General features: G+C 36.7%; 1 protein-coding gene across 4 annotated transcripts in view; it reads right to left on the bottom strand.

Moving 5' to 3' along the window:
- Positions 1–687: 687 nt before the first annotated feature.
- gramd2aa (GRAM domain containing 2Aa) overlaps positions 688–23,605 on the bottom strand; it is a 52,355-nt gene continuing 29,437 nt past the window's right edge. For 2 of the 4 annotated variants that reach the window (XM_022669995.2, XM_022669993.2), the window contains exons 4-12: positions 23,387–23,459; positions 20,548–20,651; positions 18,754–18,852; positions 12,459–12,530; positions 12,259–12,321; positions 10,721–10,901; positions 4,360–4,453; positions 3,325–3,432; positions 688–1,909 (exon numbers count right to left, since the gene is read on the bottom strand). In XM_022669995.2, coding sequence (XP_022525716.1) covers positions 1,906–1,909; positions 3,325–3,432; positions 4,360–4,453; positions 10,721–10,901; positions 12,259–12,321; positions 12,459–12,530; positions 18,754–18,852; positions 20,548–20,651; positions 23,387–23,459 — 798 coding nt within the window. In that variant the 3' untranslated portion in view covers positions 688–1,905. Of the gene's footprint in view, positions 1,910–3,320; positions 3,433–4,359; positions 4,454–10,720; positions 10,902–12,258; positions 12,322–12,458; positions 12,531–18,753; positions 18,853–20,547; positions 20,652–23,386; positions 23,460–23,605 lie in introns of those variants that run through there. The other 2 variants (XM_022669996.2, XM_022669994.2) reach the window with 1 other exon arrangement.

Raw genomic sequence — 23,605 nt, 5'->3', positions numbered from 1 at the left:
AAAATTTCATTAACTTAGATTAATTAATCATAGAGCGTGTAATTAATTGGATTATTATTTTAAAATCACCTGACAGCACTAATTAAAAACCTAAAAAAATTAAATGCAATGTGCAAAAAAACAAAACAATAAAAAACAAAAATAGAAAATAATAAATGGATTTCATATTGCCTTAAACCTATTAAGACAATATAATTTACTGTAGATTAAAAATCTGCTATTTAGAATATTTTGTAAATGTATACTAGTTATGAGGTAGCTTTTGAGTTTTGATAAATATAATTATTATATTTTGTATGACAGTATTTGTCACTTATTTTATTTTATATTATTATTGAGAAACCAATTCAAACACAATATATATATATATATATATATATATATATATATATATATATATATATATATATATATATATATATATATATATATATTTTTTTTTTTTTTTTTTTTTTTTTTTTTACCATTTTCATAGCATTTACAGTAGGTACTAATATTTGGATCATATACCCATATTTTTGTGATTTTAAATCTAATGTTTATTATATTTAGTGTTTCATACTGTTTAACAATGTACATTCAGTTAAACTAGTCTGAGCAGGAATTACTGTTTTTCATAAAGGTTTTATAGAGAGCCATTCAAGCTGTTGATTTACTGAAGAAAACAAAATCACAAGAACACAAAAATACAATAACAGTCTTTATATATATACATAACAGTGCTGGTGGGGATGTTTATTTACTATGGTGGGAGGAGGGGCTGTTTATATACTCTCATTTTATTTATCATGAATATTAAATATAGTCTTTATTTTCAAAACCAAGATCTATTCATCTTCACACATCACACATTCAAATGACATCTTTTCATAGTTTAAGCCCTGAAAACAGCACAGCTGTGCTTCAGCATACAGTTTAATACAATATACGTTCTGTATCTGTTTATGAGAAGTGCATACATAGTATTTATATATATATATATATATTTATGTGACGTGCAGATTCAGTGATTACTGTTAAACAGTGTAAAATGCACAGGATAAGGGTAGAGTGTATAACGGTGCAGTAACATCCAGGAAAGAAAATTAACATTGCATAAGAGTCTGGTAGATATGTAATGCTGCTGACTTTGTCATGTGATTCAGTATCATATTGCTGAATACAGTACATGAACAGTACATGGCTGAATTACATAATTATGTAATTATTGCTTTAAATCATGATTGTGGTGTGTGTCCTGAGAGTAAGTGATTCAGTTCAGGTAGTCTGTAACTGATAAAGTCTGAAGTTTTTACACAGCAGATTGTATTTGCTTGATCAAAAACTCACCTGCCTGAGAGAGAAACTGCATGTTGCACGGTAAACTGAACATTTTACACTTTTTGTTAGATAATCATCCCCATGTTTCCACACATGGGGTTTATCCATAATGCAAGCAGTCAGGATTAATGATCAGCATACACATATGAAGACACATGGCCATGATCTGCACTTTTTGTAGTATATGTAGTATTGCTATGTCCTTTTTCATGAATGAAGAGTAGGTCCTTTATCATGTACGATATGTGCTGTGGCCTCTGTGGCTCCTACTGGGAGAAACTGACCCTTTCCTAAAGCCATTTCATATGTTGGGTAACCTCAGTTCAGTGTTCTGAATCCAGTGCTGCGTCTGCACATCTTCACATCTTCATTTCTTCATATTTTCTGCTGTCCAGCAGCACAGAATGGCTTGCATCACTGTATGCTGCTCATACACCACTTACTGTACCCATTCATTCATTCATTCATTCATTTAATCACCCCCACTGTGCGGGGGATCTTCTTCCTCACTAAAGCAATAAATAAGAGTCAGTTTGCATAGTCTTCAGGTGACCAGTGCAAGGAAGGCTGTCCATTCAGTCTCAGTTACCTGTGTGAACAAACACAAACCTATCAGTAATAACAAATATAAATATATATGTTTTACTAAATTGCTTTGAAATTGGAACAACCCCAGCAAAAATGAAATGGTCTGTCTATAAGCCATTGCTATGTAAAAATAGCATAGGATTATAAACAGTGGTTTGCACATGCTAAAATCTGTCTCTCATTGTAATAAAAAATAATTTATAATGTTCCTGAACCAGAAGGCATTTCCAACGTTTCCAGCCAAAGCTAATCCTAACCTTAATGAGGTCACTTTTAAAACTCATGTTTCATATTCATTGTCTGTTTGTCTCAAATATTAATATTAATAGTTCTGCAGCTGTCCAACAGTACTATTTAAAAGTTTGGACACACCTTCTCATTCAATAATTTTAGTTTCTTATTTTTTCTCCTACATTGTTAATTAATAATAAAGTCATCCAGATTATGAAGGAACACATGAGGAATCATGTAGTAAAGTGTTAAACCGAAATACTCTGTAAACTTTTAGGTGTTCTTATCTGGTGAGCTGTTAACTTGCGATTCCTGAGGCTGGTAACTCTGATTAAGTTATCCTGTGCAACAGAGGGAATGCTTGTTCTTCCTTTCCTGGGGCGGTCCTCATGAGAGCCAGTTCCAACATAATGTTTTTGATATTCTTTGCGACTGCATTTGAGGATACTTTCAAAGTTCTTGATTTTTTTTTTACCTAGTCAAGTAGTTCTTGCCATAATCTGGATTAGAACGCCACTCAAATAGAGCAATTCACTGTATATCAACTCTACCTCTTCACAACTTAACAACTGATGCTCTCAAACACATAACATATTCTTGTTTGTTTAACTAAATAATCCCATATGTATTTCTTAATAGTTTGAATGACTTTAGTATTAATAAACCCTACGTTTTAATTCTGACCCAACCTTCTTGGATGGACAGCACTGTGGATAACACCACTAATAGCACACTGAAGGCTAGGTTCTCTGTTCAAGTGGGAATGCAGAGCCATTGAAAATCGTAAGGAAGATTGTAGCTAAACACAACCCCTGTCATATGTACACAACAAACGAAAAGCTACTAAATGGGGAACTGTTAATGCTGCTGCCTCTTTTGCCTTTTTTGCAGTGAGTGGATATATAGATAACATCCATGGCACAACCTATGGGTACCTATGAGTACCACAGGTACTGTAAAACTGTCATTTAATTAATTAGTTCCCTTTACCTACTAAATAGCTAAATATCCACAATGATGCATCTCTTATTAATTTATGTGTGTGTGAGTGAGTGAGTGAGTGAGTGAGTGTGTGAGTGAGTGAGTGAGTGAGTGAGTGAGTGAGTGAGTGAGTGAGTGAGTGAGTGAGTGAGTGAGTGAGTGAGTGTGTGAGTGAGTGAGTGTGTGTAAGGTGATGTTTCTCACCTCTCCCGCAGGGGGAGTGCTGTGTTGCTGCTGAGGAAGGAGAGCTGCTGTTCCAGACTACACACACGGAAAGCCAGGTAACAGGAAGACAGGATGAGGAGGATAATTCTGCAGAACAGAGCAGATGGTTACGTACAGAAACATTAAAAATACATATGGAATATTACTGGCAGTCATTCACCACTGGTCAAAGCATATGGGACACAAATGGAATCATGTAGTAAACAAACAAAAAAGGTGTTTGTCCTCCACAATCCCCTGATCTAAACCTGATAAACTGAAATTGTGATTTGAGGTGATTTAATTGGGATGAGCTGGAGCTTCACAGCATGAAGGAAAAGCAGCAACTATTGTTAAGCACCTCCAGGAACTCCTTCAAGATGCTAAGAAAACTATTCCAGGTGACTCTCCCTCATAAAGACACTGAGATTAAAATACAAAGAGTGTGCATATATGTCCTCAAAGTTAAATGTGCTAAAATATAAAACTGAACTATTCTGAACTGTTTAACACTTTTTGTTTCCAGGATAATTCTGCATGTATTCCTGTATAGCTGTAATATCTTCATTATTTAATTTACAATGAAACATATATTTTTAAAAAAAGTGTGCTTTAACTACCCAGAATATCTCATATTTTATAAGTGGTTAGCAAATCCTGAAACAGAAAACTTAAACAAAAATCAGTAGTGATTAAAATATATAATTTAGTACTGCAATAATAAAGCATAAGGATGTCTGTTTTAGCCTGGTACACTAAAGTTGGATGAAAGTGACACCTGTGAGCACTAGGTGGCAGCATTGAAAGGCACACAGCCCTATAAAACTACACTGTAGATCCTCTGAGACTCTTTAAAAGCTTGTGAGCAATTACGCAAGAAGATGAAATAATTGCTTGCATGCAAAGCACAGTTTCCTCGGCAGCGTAACGTGTGATCAAGCATTTAGAAAGTACTCTATATCTGTTAAAAGGGATGACACAAGCACATTATTACTGTGACTGTGCACAAAGACCATGAGAGAGAGCCAAACTCACAGCAGGATGAAGAACTTCAGCAGCTGGTACTCCATCTGGCCCAGTTCAGGTACTGGCTCTGTGAGGAGGATCTTCTCAGCCTCTAGACCTCTCTCTACACAAATCACACATTAACAAGAGGGTGAGATCAAGACTGAGCAAAAATCTGAGCAAATTCTCACATCAAATGAATAGAACAAAATATAGAGTATATACTAGAAAATCTATTGTAACAGGGGAGCTGACTTTATGTAGAAATTAAATCTAAGAATGTTTCACCCTAAATGTTTACACCAAAGTCTGTGTTTGTTACACTGTGTATATTTAATTCGGTCTCTCTGTAAGTTATAAATGTGTATATCAGCAGATATACAGTATAATAGCGGCTATCAGTTTCAGTCCTGAATTCCCACATGCATCCCTACTCAACACCAATATTACATTTACATATGTACAATCAGCCTGTGATTCTGGTATTTTCTGACAGCCCAATATTTCAAACAACCATTACAAATAAACAGTTTTGCAAAACAGTTTTCAACTGTTCTGTTAGCCTTCAATTCCCCATGCCTACAGTATCATGTTAATTCAGTAAGCTAACTTGAATATGAAATTTGAAAATTAATTTAAAAAGAAGACTAAAAGTGTGTTTAGTTAATGTCTTCAGCATTTTAAGACAAATTAAAGTCTTTTTTAAGCTAAACTAACCAAAAACCTTTAAAGATTTTTAGAGATCTGTGGACCTCCTGTGTAAATACAATTAATTTGATTAAACATAATAACATAAAAACAATAGTTACAAAAAAAATTACAATGTGCAAACAATAAATCATTCCTTGTTCTGTAGCTAAGTTAGATGGCCAACTATTTTTCTCACAGAATGAAAAAGCTTTTATACATACATTATTATGTGAATGGAGCTATAATTATATGGATTATTGTCATTACTAATATTATTATCCACACCTAATTCCAATAAAAGCTTTAATGATTAATCACAATTTTTCTTCTTTTTAAGATTTGAATAGTGTATATTTAATGAAAATTAAAGAATCAGCATTAGACTGGCAAAATTAAACATCCTTTTGTGCCCATTATTTACTGAATCCACCACAGATGTGAGGCAGACGAGCGACAATAATATTATAACATTTTTAACACTATTTAACAAGTAAACAAGTAAACAAAGAATGAATGAAAGCATGGGACTATTTAATCATTTAAACTAGAATATTGTAATGTGCTCAGTTACTGAGTTAACTGAGAGCTTTAATGGAGAAAGTAAATGCTAGTCTAGCTCCATATTCCACATTCAACAGACTGAAAATACAAAATGGGCCATCAGATGTGTGTTTGTGTGTGTAGTGTGTGTGAGAGAGAGAGAGAGAGAGAGAGAGAAAGAGAAAGAGAGAGAGAGAGTGAGAGAGAGGGCATAAACTTCAGCATAAATAACAGGTAATGTAGATTACCCCCTGAACTCAATAGTAATTAACTGCATGCGCTAACGCATTAATGTTGAAAGTCCTAAACATAACATATTGTTTAGGACAAAGCCAAAAGAAACCACTTTACCCAGTGGGTATGATTCCAAAATATTTACACTATCTCACAGAGGCAGACAAACGACAATGATATTATAACATTTAACTTTAACACTATATAACAACCAGTAAACAGAGAAAGAATGAAAGCATGGGTCTGTTTAAACTCAGGGAAGACCGAGTTCTCTTTTCCTGTAAAGCACCATCATCCCCAGCATTCCCAAATCACTCTCTTTAATCCCATATTGCATAAGTGAGCTCAACCGAACGAGGCCGGACCCGCTCCATCCCCCTCCCCACACACTGCGGATTTACCCCGGCCCACGTGCGCACCGAGCACACATCAACTGATGACTGGACTATTCAGCTCAGCTCAGAGCAGAGGAACCACTCTCCATCTACAGTCACTCCTCTACCACTGCATGCTCATCATCAGTCCAACAGAAACTGTAGCCATGAAAAACACAATCACAAACATATACATTCACCAATTAACATAGTCTGCTGTCACACTGACCTACTGCCCCCTTGTGGACACTGTTCTGAACAAACCTGTCACACAACAACAGCACTTCAGTTCTCTTTACTGACCTTTACACACATCACAAATCAGCAAAAATTAATCTAATTTATCACCCACATACTGCAAAGTATTGATTTTATTTCTCTCTGCTTGTGTAGGATTCTCATTTGTCTAGACAATCGAGCACAAGCACTATAAGTCCACACATTCCTGCACTCAGTCTAAAAACACAACATAACTAGCGGTGTCAATTGATTAAAAACATTTATCGAATCAAACATAATAGATATATGAGATTAATCACGATGAATCACACTTTTTCTTACTTACGACTAAGCTTTCGTTAATAGAAATTTAAATGTGAATAAAAAAGAATCAAGTGTTTATTTGGTGCCAATCCCTTAAAAAACAATAATTGTATTAAATCACAACAATATTCTGTAACTTAATAATGGATAAAATCATGATTTTCTTTTTAAATGCTGGTACTTGACTGTATTCTTGGAACAGGGACAGTTCCAAATAATGGTGTAGTATGGTTTTACACCTGGCAGACTAGATCTTTTTTTTTTTACTGTATTATAATATCTTAGGGTAGTTTTGATGCTTTATAAACTAGAATATTGTGCTGAGGTATTAAGTTTAACAGAGTTTTAATAGAGAAAATAAATGATAGTCTAGCTCCATATTCCACTTTCAATTGATTGAAAAGACGAAGCAGGCCATTAGCTGTGTGTAGTGTGAGAGAGTAAGAGAGAGAGCATAAACTTCAGCATAAATAACAGGTCATCTAGGTTACCCACTGAAATTAACAGTAAGCATTGCTGTGTTATATCACTAAATAAAACTGCAAATGTGTGTTAACGTAGAGCCCTAAACAAAACATATTGTTTAGGACAAAGCCTAGGACAAAGGTATGATTCTGAAATATGTACAGTATCTCACAAAAGCAAGTAGACTGCTCACATTTTTGTAAATATTTCATTATATATTTTCATGGGACAACAACAGTGTTAAGTCAGTCTACAGCTCGAACAAGTGAGTATACTCCTACATGAAAATGGCCAAATTGTGCCCGACATGTCAATATTTTGTGTAGCCACTAGGGGTGGGCGATATGGCCCTAAAATAAGATCACAATATTTCATATACTAATGGTGATATGACAAAAAACTGAATTAAATTTTTTTTTAAAGAATACACTACTGCTACAAAATGAAAATTTAATTTTATTATTGCATACGATATGATATGGCACTCCCCCCTAACTTTGATACTAAAAATACAAGAATTTTATCTGATTTGTAACAGAAGTCAATGATCCAGAATGTCATGATACTAAAAATCCACTCCAAATATCTCCACATATCCAGGACTAAAGTAAAATAAATTATACTGAAGAGATATAATCTGTCTCTAGTAGATATATAATAGGAAATGACAACAGTGTGAATTTTTATTTTGCTAAAAACAGCAAAAAAGTAGTACCCTGGCATTGTGGCCAATATTATTTTTCAGCACTGTCTTAACTCTGATGGGCATGGAGTTCACTAAAGCAGGATGCCACTAAAATCCTCCATCACTCCTCCATGATAGAGGAGACATTGTGCTCCTCCAGCTTCTTTTTAAGGATGCCCCACAGATGCTTAATTGGGCCCAATTTTGCTGGCAGTTTAGACATTAAAAGCTGTGTTATTTTGTTATTTTGAGTGCACAGCAAATTTACACTGTATTCAAATTTATGCAGAAAACCATGAAATTCCCAAGTATTTACAAACGTTTTCTTACCACTGTAACTTCCATGCTAGAAAAGTGCGCTGGTCTGTTCTGTGTATTTCATATTATTTCAGACTCTCTGGCAGCACCACTCTTGCAGCAATATCAGTCTTTCATGAATAACGGTTTACAGTTATTGCACGGCCAACTGTAAAATGACGACATCCTCAGAGGCCTTTAGGTGTCCCTTAACACTGACAGCATTTTGTCACCAAGGCTGTGTTGACCAAGGTTCTTTTGAAAGGATTTTGAAGGCAAATCTTGTGTTACAAAAAATGAGTGAGTGTGTGTGTGTTAATGTTTGTGACTAAATATGATAAAATCATCACTGTGAATAAAAAAGATTTAATTTTAGTATAAATATAAAATAATCATCTTAAAAGTAGCAAAGCTGTTCACGTGGCTAAGCAAAACTGCTAATACATCAACAGACTCTGTAAAAATAGAGAATTGTGGGTGGGAGACAGGGCCAAACTTGACTGTGATTGTGTCAATAAAAATGTGTTAAAGATTTCAGATTAATCGCATACATTTACAGCACTAATACTTATTAAGATTACTTTGTAAACATGATTAACTTGTGTTTTTCTGGTCTAAACTTTCTATTTTTCTACATTATAGCTTCAATTCTGTGTTATATGTAACCCCAACAGCGTGTGGGATGTACAGCGTTGCTAACACATTAAATTATTGAATTTACATCCATTAAATCCAACGGATTTCCTTTTCCATAAGTAATTTGAAATATTTTTTTTGTATTTTTACACCTTGAAACAAGAAAATATGACCTGGAACATAAGAGGATGTTTAATTAACACTTGATGATCACTGGTGCTCAGGATATTTGCAGGAATGGGGAAATTAAATTAAAAATTTGTAATATCACCCAGAGACAAAATTAAGTAAACTTTTATATTAATAAAATGGCAAAAAGCAAATTAACACCAGTATTAGGTTTATTAACATAACGACTTTACAGTAATGGAATGGTTCTCACACAGAAAATAGGGTCCAATGCAAAACCAGGCTTATCCAACCAGTTTTAGTTAAATTAAAACTTGCATATAGGACTTTTAGCTAAACAAATTTAAGGCCATTTTAAGGATCCACAGACACCTTGAGCGCTGTGCTGCAGCCTGACACCTCAAAGTTCACTTCACACATATGCATACGCTGCAAAACTCTGCATGAATTGAAATGCTAATTCCAAAGAACTCACCATGCTCTCTTTTCTTACCCGCACCTGCAAATATGAAAGAAGCTCTAGCCTCAATTTGCCACCACTAAACTGGGACAATCTCCCCCAGTAAAGCAGCTGCTTCATATTTGCTTAAGTTATTCATATTCTCATAGGAATTCAAAAACCATATAGATTTACACAGAAAGGATTTACTGTTCTAATAGTCAAACTGTGTTTCTTCCTCAGCGTTAATCAACAGAATTCATTTCAATTAAATTATATTAGACTCAGACATCCTTTCTGCATTCATAACAGCTGAAAATAAAAATATGTGTGTAGTGGCTTGTATTAAAGGAGTGGCTTGTATTAAATTACATATTGGTAAATGAACACATTATAATAAATATGTTGTTTTTAATAAAGTAATATTGCAACAGGAGAATCATTTTTAAATAACTAATGGATACACTTATATACCAAAAGTCATGGGATAGGCATTATGTAAATTAATTATGAAATGTTATTTTTGTATAGGCTGTGTGGGTTTATCTAATGATTGATCTGAATTATTTGAGCTCAAGCAAGGTCTGATCCAATTAACTAATATACAGTTACTATGCCCTCAATGTTCTTGTTTATCAGGTCTCTAAATGTGGTGCTTATTCCAGAGCATCTGCAATAAATAAATTAATAATACAATGTTTGTTTTTCACAATCCCCTGACCTAAACCTGATGAACTGAGATTGAGATTGATGAACTTGGGTGATTTGGGATGAGCTGGAGCTTCACAGCATGAAGGAAAAGCAGCAACTATTGTTCAGCACCTCAAGGAACTCTTTCCTTCAAGACTCTGAGAAAACTATTCCAGGTGACTCTCCCTCATGAAGACACTGAGATTAAAATACCAAGAGTGTTCAGATCTGTCCTTAAAGATAGATGTGATACTTAGAAGAATCTAAATTATATAAAACATATTCTGGTTTGTTTAAACTTTTTGTTTACAGAGTAATTCTGCATGTGTTCCTGTATAGCTTTAATATAGTCTTCAATATTACATTTACAATGTTGAAAATCATTAAAGGAAAGAAAGCACATTGATTTTTTTTTGACTGGTACTGTATTAACAGTTTTGTTTAGCAGTGCTGCTACTGTTTTTGCCAAAACTGAAATATGGATTAAATCTCATAACTAACACTCAGTACTCCTCCCTCTCTCTATATGTAATATTGTTGTGATTAAATCAATTCAGTTTTTGTTTATTTTAATCGATTGACATCACTAGTTTTTACATAACTTATCAAAACGAATGCTGTCCTATTGCCCATTCCTATTTGTAAGCATTTCACTGTTGTTTTTCTCACCCTCTAGAGGCTCGTCTGGCCGAAAGGAAGCGTCCACAGCACTGAGGCTGCTGGTAGAGTTGCCCAGAAGGTCGGGCAGGGAGGAGGAGACAGACGCCACTGAGGGCTTCCTCCTCCACTTCAGCACCGGAGTGAACTCGTCTACAGTCACAGGGAACTCATCAGGGACAGGGAACTCATCCTGCACATGGGTCAGAGTGGAAAGAAACACATTTGCAGACACACAGAGAGTTACACAGAGTGGACTGAGGGAGCAACCTGAGACAGTGTTTTATTTACGTAACCCAAGGAAGGGTCATCCACAACTCACCATCCACAGTAGCTGCGTCATTAACATTTAACAATGGAACAGAGGACGTGTCGATTCACAGATTTTAATAACCAAACAAGCTTATTTTTTCCACTATACAGAAAACTATGCTAATTTAAACTCAGTTTCAGCAGGATTAGTTTTACCTGTTCAGCAAATTTGTTTAGATCTTTACTTCATAATATTATTACAGTTACTGACTGCCTGGCCAAAAAAAAGTTGCCACCAAAAAATGTCACTTAATTATTATTTTGTTTGACCACCTTTAGCTTTGATTGCAGCACACATTCACTGTGGCATTGTTTGGATAAGCTTCTGCAATGTCCCAAGATTTATTATAATCCAGTGTTGCATTAATTTTTCACCAAGATTTTGCAGCATTGATGATGGTAGAGTCTGACCACTGCACAAAGCAGCTCTTCTCCATCCAGCACATCCCAAAGATTCTCAATGAGGTTAAGATCTGGACTCTGTTGTGAACTCTCTCAATCCATGTGTGAAAATGATGATCTCATGCTCCCTGAATCACTCTTTCACAATTCCAGCCCCATGAATCCTGACATTGTCATCTTGGAATGTGGCCGTGATCATCAGGGAAGAAAAAATCCATTGATGGAATAACCTGGTCTATATTCAGTATATTCAGGTAGTCAGCTGACCTCATTCTTTCAGCACATACTGTTGCTGAACCCAGACCTGCAGCATCAACCCCACATCATTTACTTTCTTAAATCCAGTTGGAGACTTTCAGGTGACAGGTCAGAACTGCAGGCAGGCCAGAACAGTACCAACACCCCCTTTCTTGCACAGCCCTGCTTTTGTAATGTTGCAGTGTGTGGTTTTGCCATGTCTTGTTAAAAAAATGTGTAAAAAATCCCTGAAAAGGTCAAAAAGAGCATAATGTATGTTGCTCTACAATATTGTGTACTCTCTGCATTAATTCTGGCATCACAGACGTGTAGTGAAGCAAGCCCGTCTCATTACCCATGACCCAGGATCTGTAATAGTGATTTGCCGGGGGGAGTTAATTCTCCCTTTTTCTGGACATGATTAACACTTCTGTTTTGCACATTAAAGATTTAGGATTGAAATTGTGAATGTAACTCTGTTAGGCTGACAAAGGAATGTATGTATACTGAAAAAGTTAATCAGACATAACATTATTAATCCCGACTTTATACTGTCTGTAATTAAAAAATACAGAGAAAGGTCAGGTCACACAGCTTACCAGAGATAAGGAGGTAGGCTCCTCCATGTACTGTTTGAGGCCGAGGCTCTTCTTGCCATTGACCTTAATGGGGCAGAACACCAGAAATGTTTAAATGCAAAACAAACCAGATACTATTTACTATAAACAAACCCTACATCTACATCTCTGAGAACAGTGTATATGATATACCGAACAAAACTCATCAGAAGTCATCTCACCTGGAGGTGTGTGCATATCCGCCTCAGTACGTCATACACACTGTCTCTGGACAGCAAAGACACAAATACATACTGCAGGAAAAAAGACAGAAAAAGAAAACATTATTGTTATTATTAAAAAATAAGGACAGGCAGAAATTCAGGGATCATGCACTCTAATTGACTCAGATGAACTTATATGATCAACTTATTGATTGCAATCAGCATATAGGCTTGTAAACAATGTTTTGAATCATTGATTCGTGAGCCGATTCACTCAATGAGTCGACTCTACATTCAACCCATCGTGTAATTTCCTCAAAGGTCAAAACAACTAAATTTATTACATTCTTAACTGAAATAAAGAATAAAATTCATATTTGTAATCTTAAGCAAATATTTTTTAGTTCCATGTTCAATCTTCTGTCATTCCATTAATTTATGATATTTAAGGTTTTTGCTGTGATATAGTTTCAGTATCGGTATTGAGATATTTTAGGACAGTATCTTATCGAAAGGCATAATTTTGGTATTGTGACAACACTACTGCATTGAGCTAACTGACCTGTGACGTCACCAGCCCCACCAACACCCGCAAGTTTTCTCACGTCAGAGATCCAGACTGACTGAGAGCTTAGTCAGCGCTTTAGAGTCAGCCGATCACTCAAAACCCGAGCAACAGCAAAACAACAATAATCCCTATAATCAGGCATTTAATGTCATATTTAAAGGTACATTTTTCTGGTATTAAAAGCAATTTCAGCTGTTACTGGAAATAGCTGCACAAAACTGTGGTGCACAGCTTTCGACAGGTTGTCAGCTCTGCGTTTACAAGTACGTGTCCAGCCATGTGGAGGCCATGCGGTTACCTCGTGTTTATGCCCTCTTAGTCAGAGACAGAGACAGCACTGTTCACTCAGAAAATTACAACACTGTGTATCTACTTCTTGTGTCAAGAATCAAAACACTGCAACATGGCGTGTTTGATTTAATTGCCTTAGGTGACTTTGCAAGTCCTGCAGTGTGCCTACTGCGCATGCGCACATCGCAATGACTATGCTTAAAAAATATATCGTGCAGCCATAGTGACAATATCATCTATGGTATATTGTGGATATACCTGCACAACATCAGAAATGTCCTCATCTGACACTTACTATCAGACCTCACTTAAATCGTGAGCACAGTATTCCGTCTCACTCAAAATCTATACAGGTGTGGCCGTTTCCAAGCCATCCCCTGGGGTCACACTTCATGATCACGCAATTAATTAGTGTGTTAATTGTTTGCACAATTAACACACTGCTATGCCATGATAGTATATTTGCATGTAATTCACAGTAAACACTGTTTTGCAACTATTGTAAAAAATATATATATTTTTTATATATCTATTGTACCCCTCTAACACATCCGAAAATAAGTACACACCCTCATTCAAAAGCTCAGATAGAAGAGCAGGACTGATGCACTCTCTCATAATCCTGCAATTCAGTTATTAATAATCTGATTACCTGGGAAAGTATGATATTTTCAGAGACTGCACAGAACCTCTGATCTAGCTGGGGGGAGTGTGAGGCTTAAAGGATTAAAACAGAGCACTTTGAGAACAAAGTGTATTTTGGTTTTCATACCGAGCCCTAATCTACTGTTTTACTCTGGGATGACGTCTGTAGGATGACGTCTCTGGGCTGTATTGTGAATTAGTAGACCATGACAGAACGATTGATATTAAATTCTATTATTGTAATACATTACATCTATGATCTATGGTGCTAAAATATGTGCCTTACAGATCCACCTAATACACATCTCATAAAAAGTAAAGTGTTGTCCCCAAACAATTCAGATACGACATCATATGGCCAAAAGTATTGGGATGTTTGCCAATTTGTTGTTTCTTCTTAAGTTTATGACATTACAAAAAGCATAATCTGCTGTTGATCGAGTGTTAAACTAGCTCTACTGTCCAGGGTTTTGTACTACATTTCGGAGCACTGCTGTGAGAATCTGATTTCCACAGCTTCATTACAGATTAAGGACTTAAGGCGGTGCCAGTATTTGTGGTAGATTTTTTTTTAATTACATATTTTGTGCAATATTATTTAAATTTAAATCATTATTTAAATCTCTTAACATTCTTAATTTACCATTTCTCTTATTCTGTTCCAATTGACTTTTTCGTATAATGCAATTAAACACAGCACTTTACTATGGATTTTAGCCTCATGTCCATTAAAAGTGTCGTATTTTAATGAGCACATGCTGCTATAACAACACTGTTGCGATTATTTTCTGTGATTATTTATAACTGCAGGAATTGTATAATGTAAATTTTGTGGATTTCAGGTTTAATACTCCTTCCACAATGAAATTTATAAACACTACACTTCCAAAAGTATCGGCTCGCCCACCTAAATCACTTATCAACTCAGGTTCCAGTCTCATTCATGGCCACAGGTGTATAAACCAAGCAGACTTCTTCTACAAACATTAGTGAAAGAATGGATCACTCTCAGGAACTCAGTGAACTCCAGCGTGTTACAGTGATAGGATTACCTTACTACTAAATATTCCACAGCCAACTGTCAGTGATATTATAACACAGTGGAAGAGACTGAGAAAGACAGCGACTGCATGTGAGCGGATACTTTTGGCAATATAAATCTGATATGTATGATAATCTGCACAACACTCTAAAATGCCCCACAGGTCAAGTCAGGTCTAGTCTATGTCAGCTCAGGACGTCTCCTAAGCAATACCAGCTTAGTGAAGTGGCAACAAATATAAAGCCAACAATGGAGGAGGAACATTACAAACCAGCTTATCAGGAGAGATACACTATATGGAACTGCTCATTCATTGTTTCTTTGGATATCAAGGTTAATAAAGGTATTAAGAGTTTATCTTATCTTAGTTGGAGTAATTGTCTCTACTGTCTCTACTCTACAAGTCTTGGATTGCACTTACCCACAAGATTAATCATTAGTGAGGTCAGGACGTTGGATGATCACCAACCCAACCCCATCCCCTCTCCCATATTTAAAAAAAAGAATTAATCCCAAATGTCTAACTTTGAGTGACAGGTGGTATCCACAAAGTGCTCTTCTCTCCAGGGAAGGCTTTCTCCTAGCTTGAGAATTTGATTGATTTTAATGAACTCCAAAACACATCTAAAAAACACTGGACAACGCACCACCCATCATTATACAGAATGAGAAAAGAGCTCCAATGCTGCACAGTTTCATCCTAAGGGCCTTTAAACTCCTACAGCCCACACTTGGTAATAAACATGGTGCCAATAGATTCAAATTTATCAGCTCTAGAAGGTCCTATTCTATTGACAATACTTTCAATCCACAGCGAGTAGACAAGCTGTGTGTGTGTGTGTGTTTGTGCTAGGGCTGCACAATATATCGTGTAAGCATTGTCACATTGCAGGACGTGCAATATCACTTAAGGCAATTAAATCAAACACGTTATGTTGCAATGTTTTGATTCTTGACACAAGAAATAGATACACAGCGTTGTCTCTGTGTCTTTGTGAGTGACAGGCTGCTGCTGCCGTGTGGTTGTGGGGGTAAACACGAGTTTACCGCATGGCCTCCATCCACATGGTTGGGAATATGCTTGTAAACACACATGTTGAAAGCTGTGCACCTCAATCCAGCACAGTTTTGCGCAGACATTTCCAGTTACAGCTGAATTAATGCTTTTAATCCCAGAAAAATGCTCTTGTTTATCTTTAAAAGGCCATTTAAATGCCTAATTAAAGGGCAGATTATTGTTGTTTTGCTGTTTTCCTCGGATTTTGGGTGCCCGGCGCTGACTTAGCCCTTGATCTGTCCAGATGTGAGATGGTGACGTCATGGCCCTGCATTGTTTTATATCACAATGTACAGGGGTTGGACAATTAAACTGAAACACCTGTCATTTTAGTGTGGGAGGTTTCACGGCTAAATTGGAGCAGCCTGGTGGCCAATCTTCATTAATTGCACATTGCACCAGTAAGAGCAGAGTGTGAAGGTTCAATTATCAGGGTAAGAGCACAGTTCTGCTCAAAATATTGCAATGCCCACAACATTATGCGTGACATACCAGAGTTCAAAAGAGGACAAATTGTTGGAGCACGTCTCACTGGCGCATCTGTGACCAAGACAGCAAGTCTTTATGATGCATCAGGAGCCACGGTATCCAGGGTAATGTCAGCACACCACTAAGAAGGACCAACCACATCCAACAGGATTAACTGTGGACGCAAGAGGAAGCTGACTGAAAGGGATGTTTGGGTGCTAACCTGGATTGTATCCAAAAAAACATAAAACCACGGCTGATCAAATCACAGCAGAATTCAATGTGCACCTCAACTCTCCTGTTTCCACCAGAACTGTCCGTCGGGACAATAAATTATTGTGGTCTAAAACCAGGTGTTTCAGTTTCAGTGTTGGGAGTAACGGCGTTAAAACTAATGGCGTTACTAACGCCGTTACTTTTTTTCAGTAACGAGTAATCTAACTAATTACTCTGACTGTAACTATAACGTTGTTACCATTTCCGACACCCCGTTACTGCACGTTACTTTAGCCTCACTTTTTTTTACTTCGCTTTGCCCTGGTTAACCCCTCCTCTGTCCGGTGAACTTGAGCTTCTGGCCGCTGTGCCTGTGGTTTGGCGTGGTGAAGTGAGGCACAATTGTGACGATTTGCGTGCTCTAATTAATTCAGTGATTGCCGTGGACAGCCCAAGTTCCGAATTAAGGACGTTAAACTCTTTTTAGCTGCTCCGGTTTTTGTGGTGCTGCTGCTTTCTCTTTTAGAGAAAGCTCCTATTAGCTCCTATTTTTTATTTTATATAAAGCTCTGATGTGATAATCACAATGTTGCTAAGTAACCAATTATTATTGTTCACTACAGCGAACGAAATAGCGAAAACTGAAAGTGAAAAAACATTTGTGTTAACTGAATCTAATAAAAAAGGTAATTAAAAGGAAAAAACATAACTATCTCGAACTGTATTTTGTGTTTATAAAACTAACTAAAACTAACTGAAATTACAGATAGAATACCCTCATTTTCGTGTTTAATTTATTTATAAGCGCTGTTGTACAGTGGAGTTGTACAGCGGGAGTTGTTGTGCCGAGCGCGCGGCACCTCGTGGTCCGTTAGTTCTTGTGTAAAGCGCTCGCGCTAGCAAGCCCACCCTAAAAACTTACTGAACAGAAAAAATAAAAACAAAATAAAATTAAACTATAATAATAATGAAAAATGTAATCACGTAGCTCTGGGCGCACGTGAACTCCTCCACGTTTGACTTGCAGCATTGTGTTTAGCTGTTCTTAAAAAACATTTAAATTAAATAATAGTTCTATGCTTTTATGTTACAGTGTTAATTAACATAATTCTGATTATATTTCGCTCATTCAATCAGCCCGAAAACAGACAGTTTATGGGGCGGATTGGGTCCGGCTCATAATGACGGTTCATGGTTCAGGCTTGGGCAGAACGTGCACGGGCTCCGGTTTAATTTCATCCCCAGACGCGTTTTTAATTTTTTTCCGTTTTTTTCAGTATTACAAGTTTTAGTAATTTTCTTTGGTTCTGTGGAGAATTTCGTTTTGTTTTTTTGAAATTCGTTAGATTATATTTTTGTCAACATTTTGGGTTTATTTTCGTTTGTTATTTTTCTAATAATAATAGTAAATGCATAATTGATTTCCTTTTTTTGACGGGCGAATAATAAAAAGTAACGCGATAGTTACTTTTACTGGTAACTAATTACTTTTATAGTGGAGTAACTCCGTTAGTAACTCAGCTACTTTTTTGGAGAAGTAACGAGTAACTATATCTAATTACTTTTACAAAGTAACGTGCCCAACACTGTTCAGTTTCATTGTCCAACCCCTGTACCAAAATCGTAAAGCCCTAGTTGTGTGCATTTGCACATCCGTGTCAGCACTAGAAGCTTCATACTAAAGTAGTTGAATGCATGCATTAGAAGGACATACAGCGTATGGAAAATAGATTTTTAGGTAAAAGGCTAGAGTGCTGGAAGGCAGCCAGCCAGAATAAATGACTCATCACACAAAACCTGCTATCGTTTCCATAAATAGTCCCATGCAGCTTCTTGGCTTGGGCCAGCCTCTCGCTAAGCTCACAGGCAGGTGTGAGGAAGTCAGACTGAGCCCACTCTATGACCTTGAGGCTCTGCATGTCACACAGATGAGCTCATGGCTGCAGGTCTGCAGTGTACATGCATGCTGAGTCCTGTATACGTCCCCCAGGCTCCAGAGTGACCTGCTGACCAGGCGATAACCCACCTTTTGGCTGCTGTCTGTAGTAATGGCCAGGCCATTTGGGACCAGGCCCGCTGTCTTGTGCTTCTTTACCAGTCGCACAGAAACTACAGGGATTGCCACCTGCCCAAAAAGGGTGAGAGAGAGGGAGGGAGAAAGAAAGAAGAAGGAAAGAAAAGACGAGAAGAAAAAAAAAGAGAAGAGAAAGCACAAGGTCAGAAATATCAGGTTACAGGCTACGTGCTTGCTAATCGATCCTTACACAGCTTCAGTCATAGCAGTCATAGCACATTTCCCCACCCTCAGAATGAGAGAGGGGGATTACCAAGGGAAAAAAAACATAATAAGATGGAACATTCACTTGTTCTTTGTAATGTAATCCTAACCAATTGCCTCTAATTGTGATACAAAAGGGTCCTATAGCATTACATGTGCTCAACACAGCAAAACAAAAAGCCATGGCTCATGGCCAAACATTAGGATTAAACACCCTTTAATAAAAGCTTCTTACATTAGAGACCTTTATCTTCTCACATCCTGCAAAATATTTCTTAACCTATCCAAACCGCACAGGATTCCAGTTAAATTCCACATTGATAACAAAATTCTTCCTCTGACAAATAAAGCCCTACCTTTTTTTTTTTAGCTCACTCCTGATTACAAAGTGGACCTCATTTCGTATTATGAACCATCACAATTCATTATGTTACAGGGTGCTGGCTTCCTACTAGTTCCCAGATTTCTTAAAGCTTCATTCAAGGGGAAGAGCATTTTCTTATAAAGCCCCCCAACTCTGGAATAATCTTCCCAGTTAACGTCAGAACTCATAGTTGCAATATACAAGCCTAGGTTTTAGCATTAGTTTAGTTTCGGTAATTAATATTTCTTTTTCCTTTATTTAAAGGCTGCAGATCCAAGAGTTCATGGACATTAGGATATTTAGGTTAATACTGAGATGCTGCTGCTATCATTCCACTGCTTACACATGACTACACTATGTTTCTGGATGGTAAAGTGAGTGCCTTTGTGTCTATGCTACCTTCTGGCTCTTTTGGTTAGACTAATATATTTAGATCTGGTACAGTCTTTAGCCACCCTCTGATAATGTCCATAGTCTATTTTACTTTTCCTGAGTTATTGACTGTCCACTTCTCTGGCCTGACAGTGAAAAAAGTTCATCCAGCTTCTGCTACCTCTCTCAGACTAACTGCCCACCCTTTATAACCGTATACATTAAAGTTTACAATAACTCCTACTATTAATTTTTAGAGTTTCTGTTATAATTATCATTATTACGATTTTTATTATTATTATAAATACCAATCATCATTACTTTCATTATTCTAATTACCACTCACTACTATGACTATATCAGTACAGCTGAGTATAACTAAACTTGATTTGTGTAATAGTACAGTGACTTTTTATCAATCATTTACAATTAGTCCTGACCTGCCTTGAGTTTGTTTGCTGGAAGTTTTATGGTTTATGTACTGAATTGTTGCTTTCTTGTCCCAATACTGGATTCCTATAAAGCTGCTACACTGCCTTATACAGTAAGTTGTAAGAGGCACTACAAATAAAGTTGGTTTAATTTGACAAAAAATGAAAACAGCATGAGGAGCAAATAGCACAAAATTTTTTTGTTCCTTTATTTATTCTAACCCAGTACAGCTGTGGTTTTCACCTATAGATGTTCTTGTTAAATTTTGCACCTGGTATCTTAGAGGAAGTCACAGGAATGAGAGTGATGCTGTGATGATGCAGTGCTCTGCACGCTCACTGTGGTGAGTGCTACTGCCATTAGCATTAGCTCACCTTAATGTCCTTGCCAAAGAGATTGGCGTAAAAACACAGCCAGTTTCTGGAGATGTAGAGGCGGCCTTGCAGGAGGATGTCTCGCAGCAAAGCGCAGGAGTACACTGAGAGAAAGCGAGCGAGACGATTAGGATTAAGAACACAGTATAGACACTACACAGCAATACAGCCTTCACATTTTTAGGGCATCATATTTATTAAAGTTGTGTTGGACACAGATGATTCAGTACACAAAAGTTTAGTGTCCCAGACAGGGATTAGGAGTAGTCTTAGCATATGTTTTCTTTTTAATGGAAAATCTCGATTCAAAATGTCATATAGTTCAAATAGACATATAGAGGGTACTGCTACACCAGCTTAAGGTGTGCAGTGAGCAGAGTAAATCAATACATTATATTTATTTACATATTAAGTAATGGGCCCACACATTCACCAATAGTCTCAATATTTCCAATAATATCTTGTAAAATATAGTTCTTATAATAATTGGTTAGATGCCTTGTTCAAGTGGGATTCCACACTGACAAAGGAATCAAACCACTGACCTTCAGTTACCAAGCCCTCCTCTCTAATTCCAGGCCAGGGCTGCCCCCAAAACAGAAGGTATATCAATGTAGTATATGTAATTACATTTTAAGGTCCATAAACTTACTAGCGGTCTCAATATTTTCATATTTTTCAAAAAATTGGCAGTGCGCCTTATAAATGAATTTTACCAGTCAAGTTGTAAGAAGCAGTAAAGCAGTAAAGTAAAGGAGTTTCAGTTTAGTTCTCCAGCAGTATTAGTATTAGCATTAGCCGCTAACTACTAGCTGCTTTTGCTGTTAAGAGGTGAGTATATCAGACAGTAGCTTGCTGCTAACCAGGCTAGCACTGCTGAAGCTCTTTTCCCATTCAGACCTTTTTATATTGGACTGTAGCCTGCGTGTTTACCATATTAAAACAAGCTACGTGGGATGAACCGCTAGCTGATAGCACCCTGGCTTACTGGAACACTCAGGGTTCCCCAGTGTAGTGCTGTCAGGCAGCATTAGCCGCTAACCGTGCTTAACCTTAGTTGAAATCTGCAAATCTGTGTGAAATCTGTGTGAAATGTATTAGTCAGTAGTATGTGAATGTGAGGTGCAGCTTGCATAACATCAGATAGAGTGCTCCGATACAGTTAAAACATGTTAACTATTATACAAGAATCAAACTGAAGAGTGGGACAAAAATCAACAAAAAGAAATACCGCAGGGCAGCTAGCAGCATTTCTCACATTCCTGTCAGAACACTGACTCTGGTTACTGGGGTTTGGTTGTTGACATTCTGTGGTCTAAAAAGGCCTGAGTGTTGATTTGAATTTATTTAGTTTAAATATACATACACTATAAGTCCAAACGTTTGAGGACAACCCCACTAATGAAGGCATTCAGATAGTCTGAGTTGCACCTATTGCTGACATAAGTGTGCAAATGCACACAAACAGCTTGCCTGGTCAATTGCCAATAGAATAGGACTCTCTCTGTAGCAGATAAACATGAACTTATTGGCACCATACCCAATACCAGTAATATTTAAAAAAAAAATAATGTATATACAGTATATGCATGTATGTATTTACTTTATATTTTCAGCATGGTGTGTTTGGTGTTACAATTAAATACTGCTACATGATATTATACTATCATCTTTTAAGATTTTCATCATACTGTTTTGTATATTACTTTCATTTCTCTTTTATCATAAATGAGCTTTTAGTATGCATAATATGATTACTCACAAATATATTCACCTTATAAAATAAAGAAAAAACGACATCATAACCTCTATCATATTAAAAACTCGAATCAAATCCTTTGCACATCATGAGGCCATTTTTTAATTAATAGAAACAGTCCTAAAGGACTTAATTAGATTAACATACGTTTAAATTAAGATGTTTTGCCTCTCAGATGAATAAAGTTAAATTTTTTAAAACATGAATGCGGTCACTGTGTGCCCACAATGACTGACAACTACATAAATGAGCTACTAGTGTAAATAATATGAGCATGCTAAAATATATTTACCTTATTAACAGGAAAACCGAAACTATCATAACCCTTATTAGATCAAAATGTAGCCATTTTGGATGAACGGGCAAATGGGGAAAAAGCCCAAAAGAAATTCATTAGATTAAAATACCTTTAATTTAAGATGTTTTGCCTCTTTAGATAAAGTTAAATGGATGCTGTTTTTCTGTTCCGAGTGATGACAATGACTGACAACTGCATAGAGAAGCTACTAGTGTATATAATATGAGTATGTAGTAAATATCATACCTTTAGTCATTTTAAAACCTTCACACCATGTGGCCATTTCTTAATGATGGGGCCGGTATAAAATAGTTACGTCAAAGAACATATATTTAATATAAGAGTATTTTTATCTCCTTGGATAAGATGGTGCTGTTTTGTTGATGAATGGGCCAATAGAAACAGTCTAAAAGGGCTTTTTTAGATCAACATATATTTAATTAAAGAGCATTTTTGCCTCCTCAGATAAGACGCTGCTGTTATGTTAATGAATGGGCCAATAGAAACAGTCTAAAAGGACTTGTTTAGATCAACAAATATTTAATTTAAGAGCATTTTGCCCCCCTTAGATAAGACACTGCTGTTCTGTTAATGAATGGGCCAATAGAAACAGTGTAAAAGGACCTTTTTAGATCAACATATTTCATCTAAGAGCATTTATGGCTTTTCAGATGAAGTTACATTTCTTAAAAAGACAAACGCTGTCATTCTGTTGCAACAGAGTGATGACAATGACTGACAACTACACGAATGACAGTAACCAACGCAAAGCAAACACTCACCCTTCATGAGTATCTCCTCTTTGGGCACGGTCTGGAACAGTTTGTGGTACTGTGAGTTGTACTTGCTGACGGTCTGTGAGGGGGAAGCAGCAGAAGGTACGGAGATGAGCTCCTGCCCACAGTTCCCCTGCAGCCTGCTTTTCTCTCGGAGAGGACGCGAGCTCTGCACCAAGCTCAGCATGCTGACACAACACTAACACTCCACACACGCCGAGCTGA

Source organism: Astyanax mexicanus, chromosome 16, assembly GCF_023375975.1.
Source record: "Astyanax mexicanus isolate ESR-SI-001 chromosome 16, AstMex3_surface, whole genome shotgun sequence".
In the NCBI taxonomy this organism is placed as follows: domain Eukaryota; kingdom Metazoa; phylum Chordata; class Actinopteri; order Characiformes; family Acestrorhamphidae; genus Astyanax; species Astyanax mexicanus.
The sequence above is the reverse complement of the archived record's forward strand: the minus strand, read 5'-3'. Positions and strand labels throughout refer to the sequence as shown.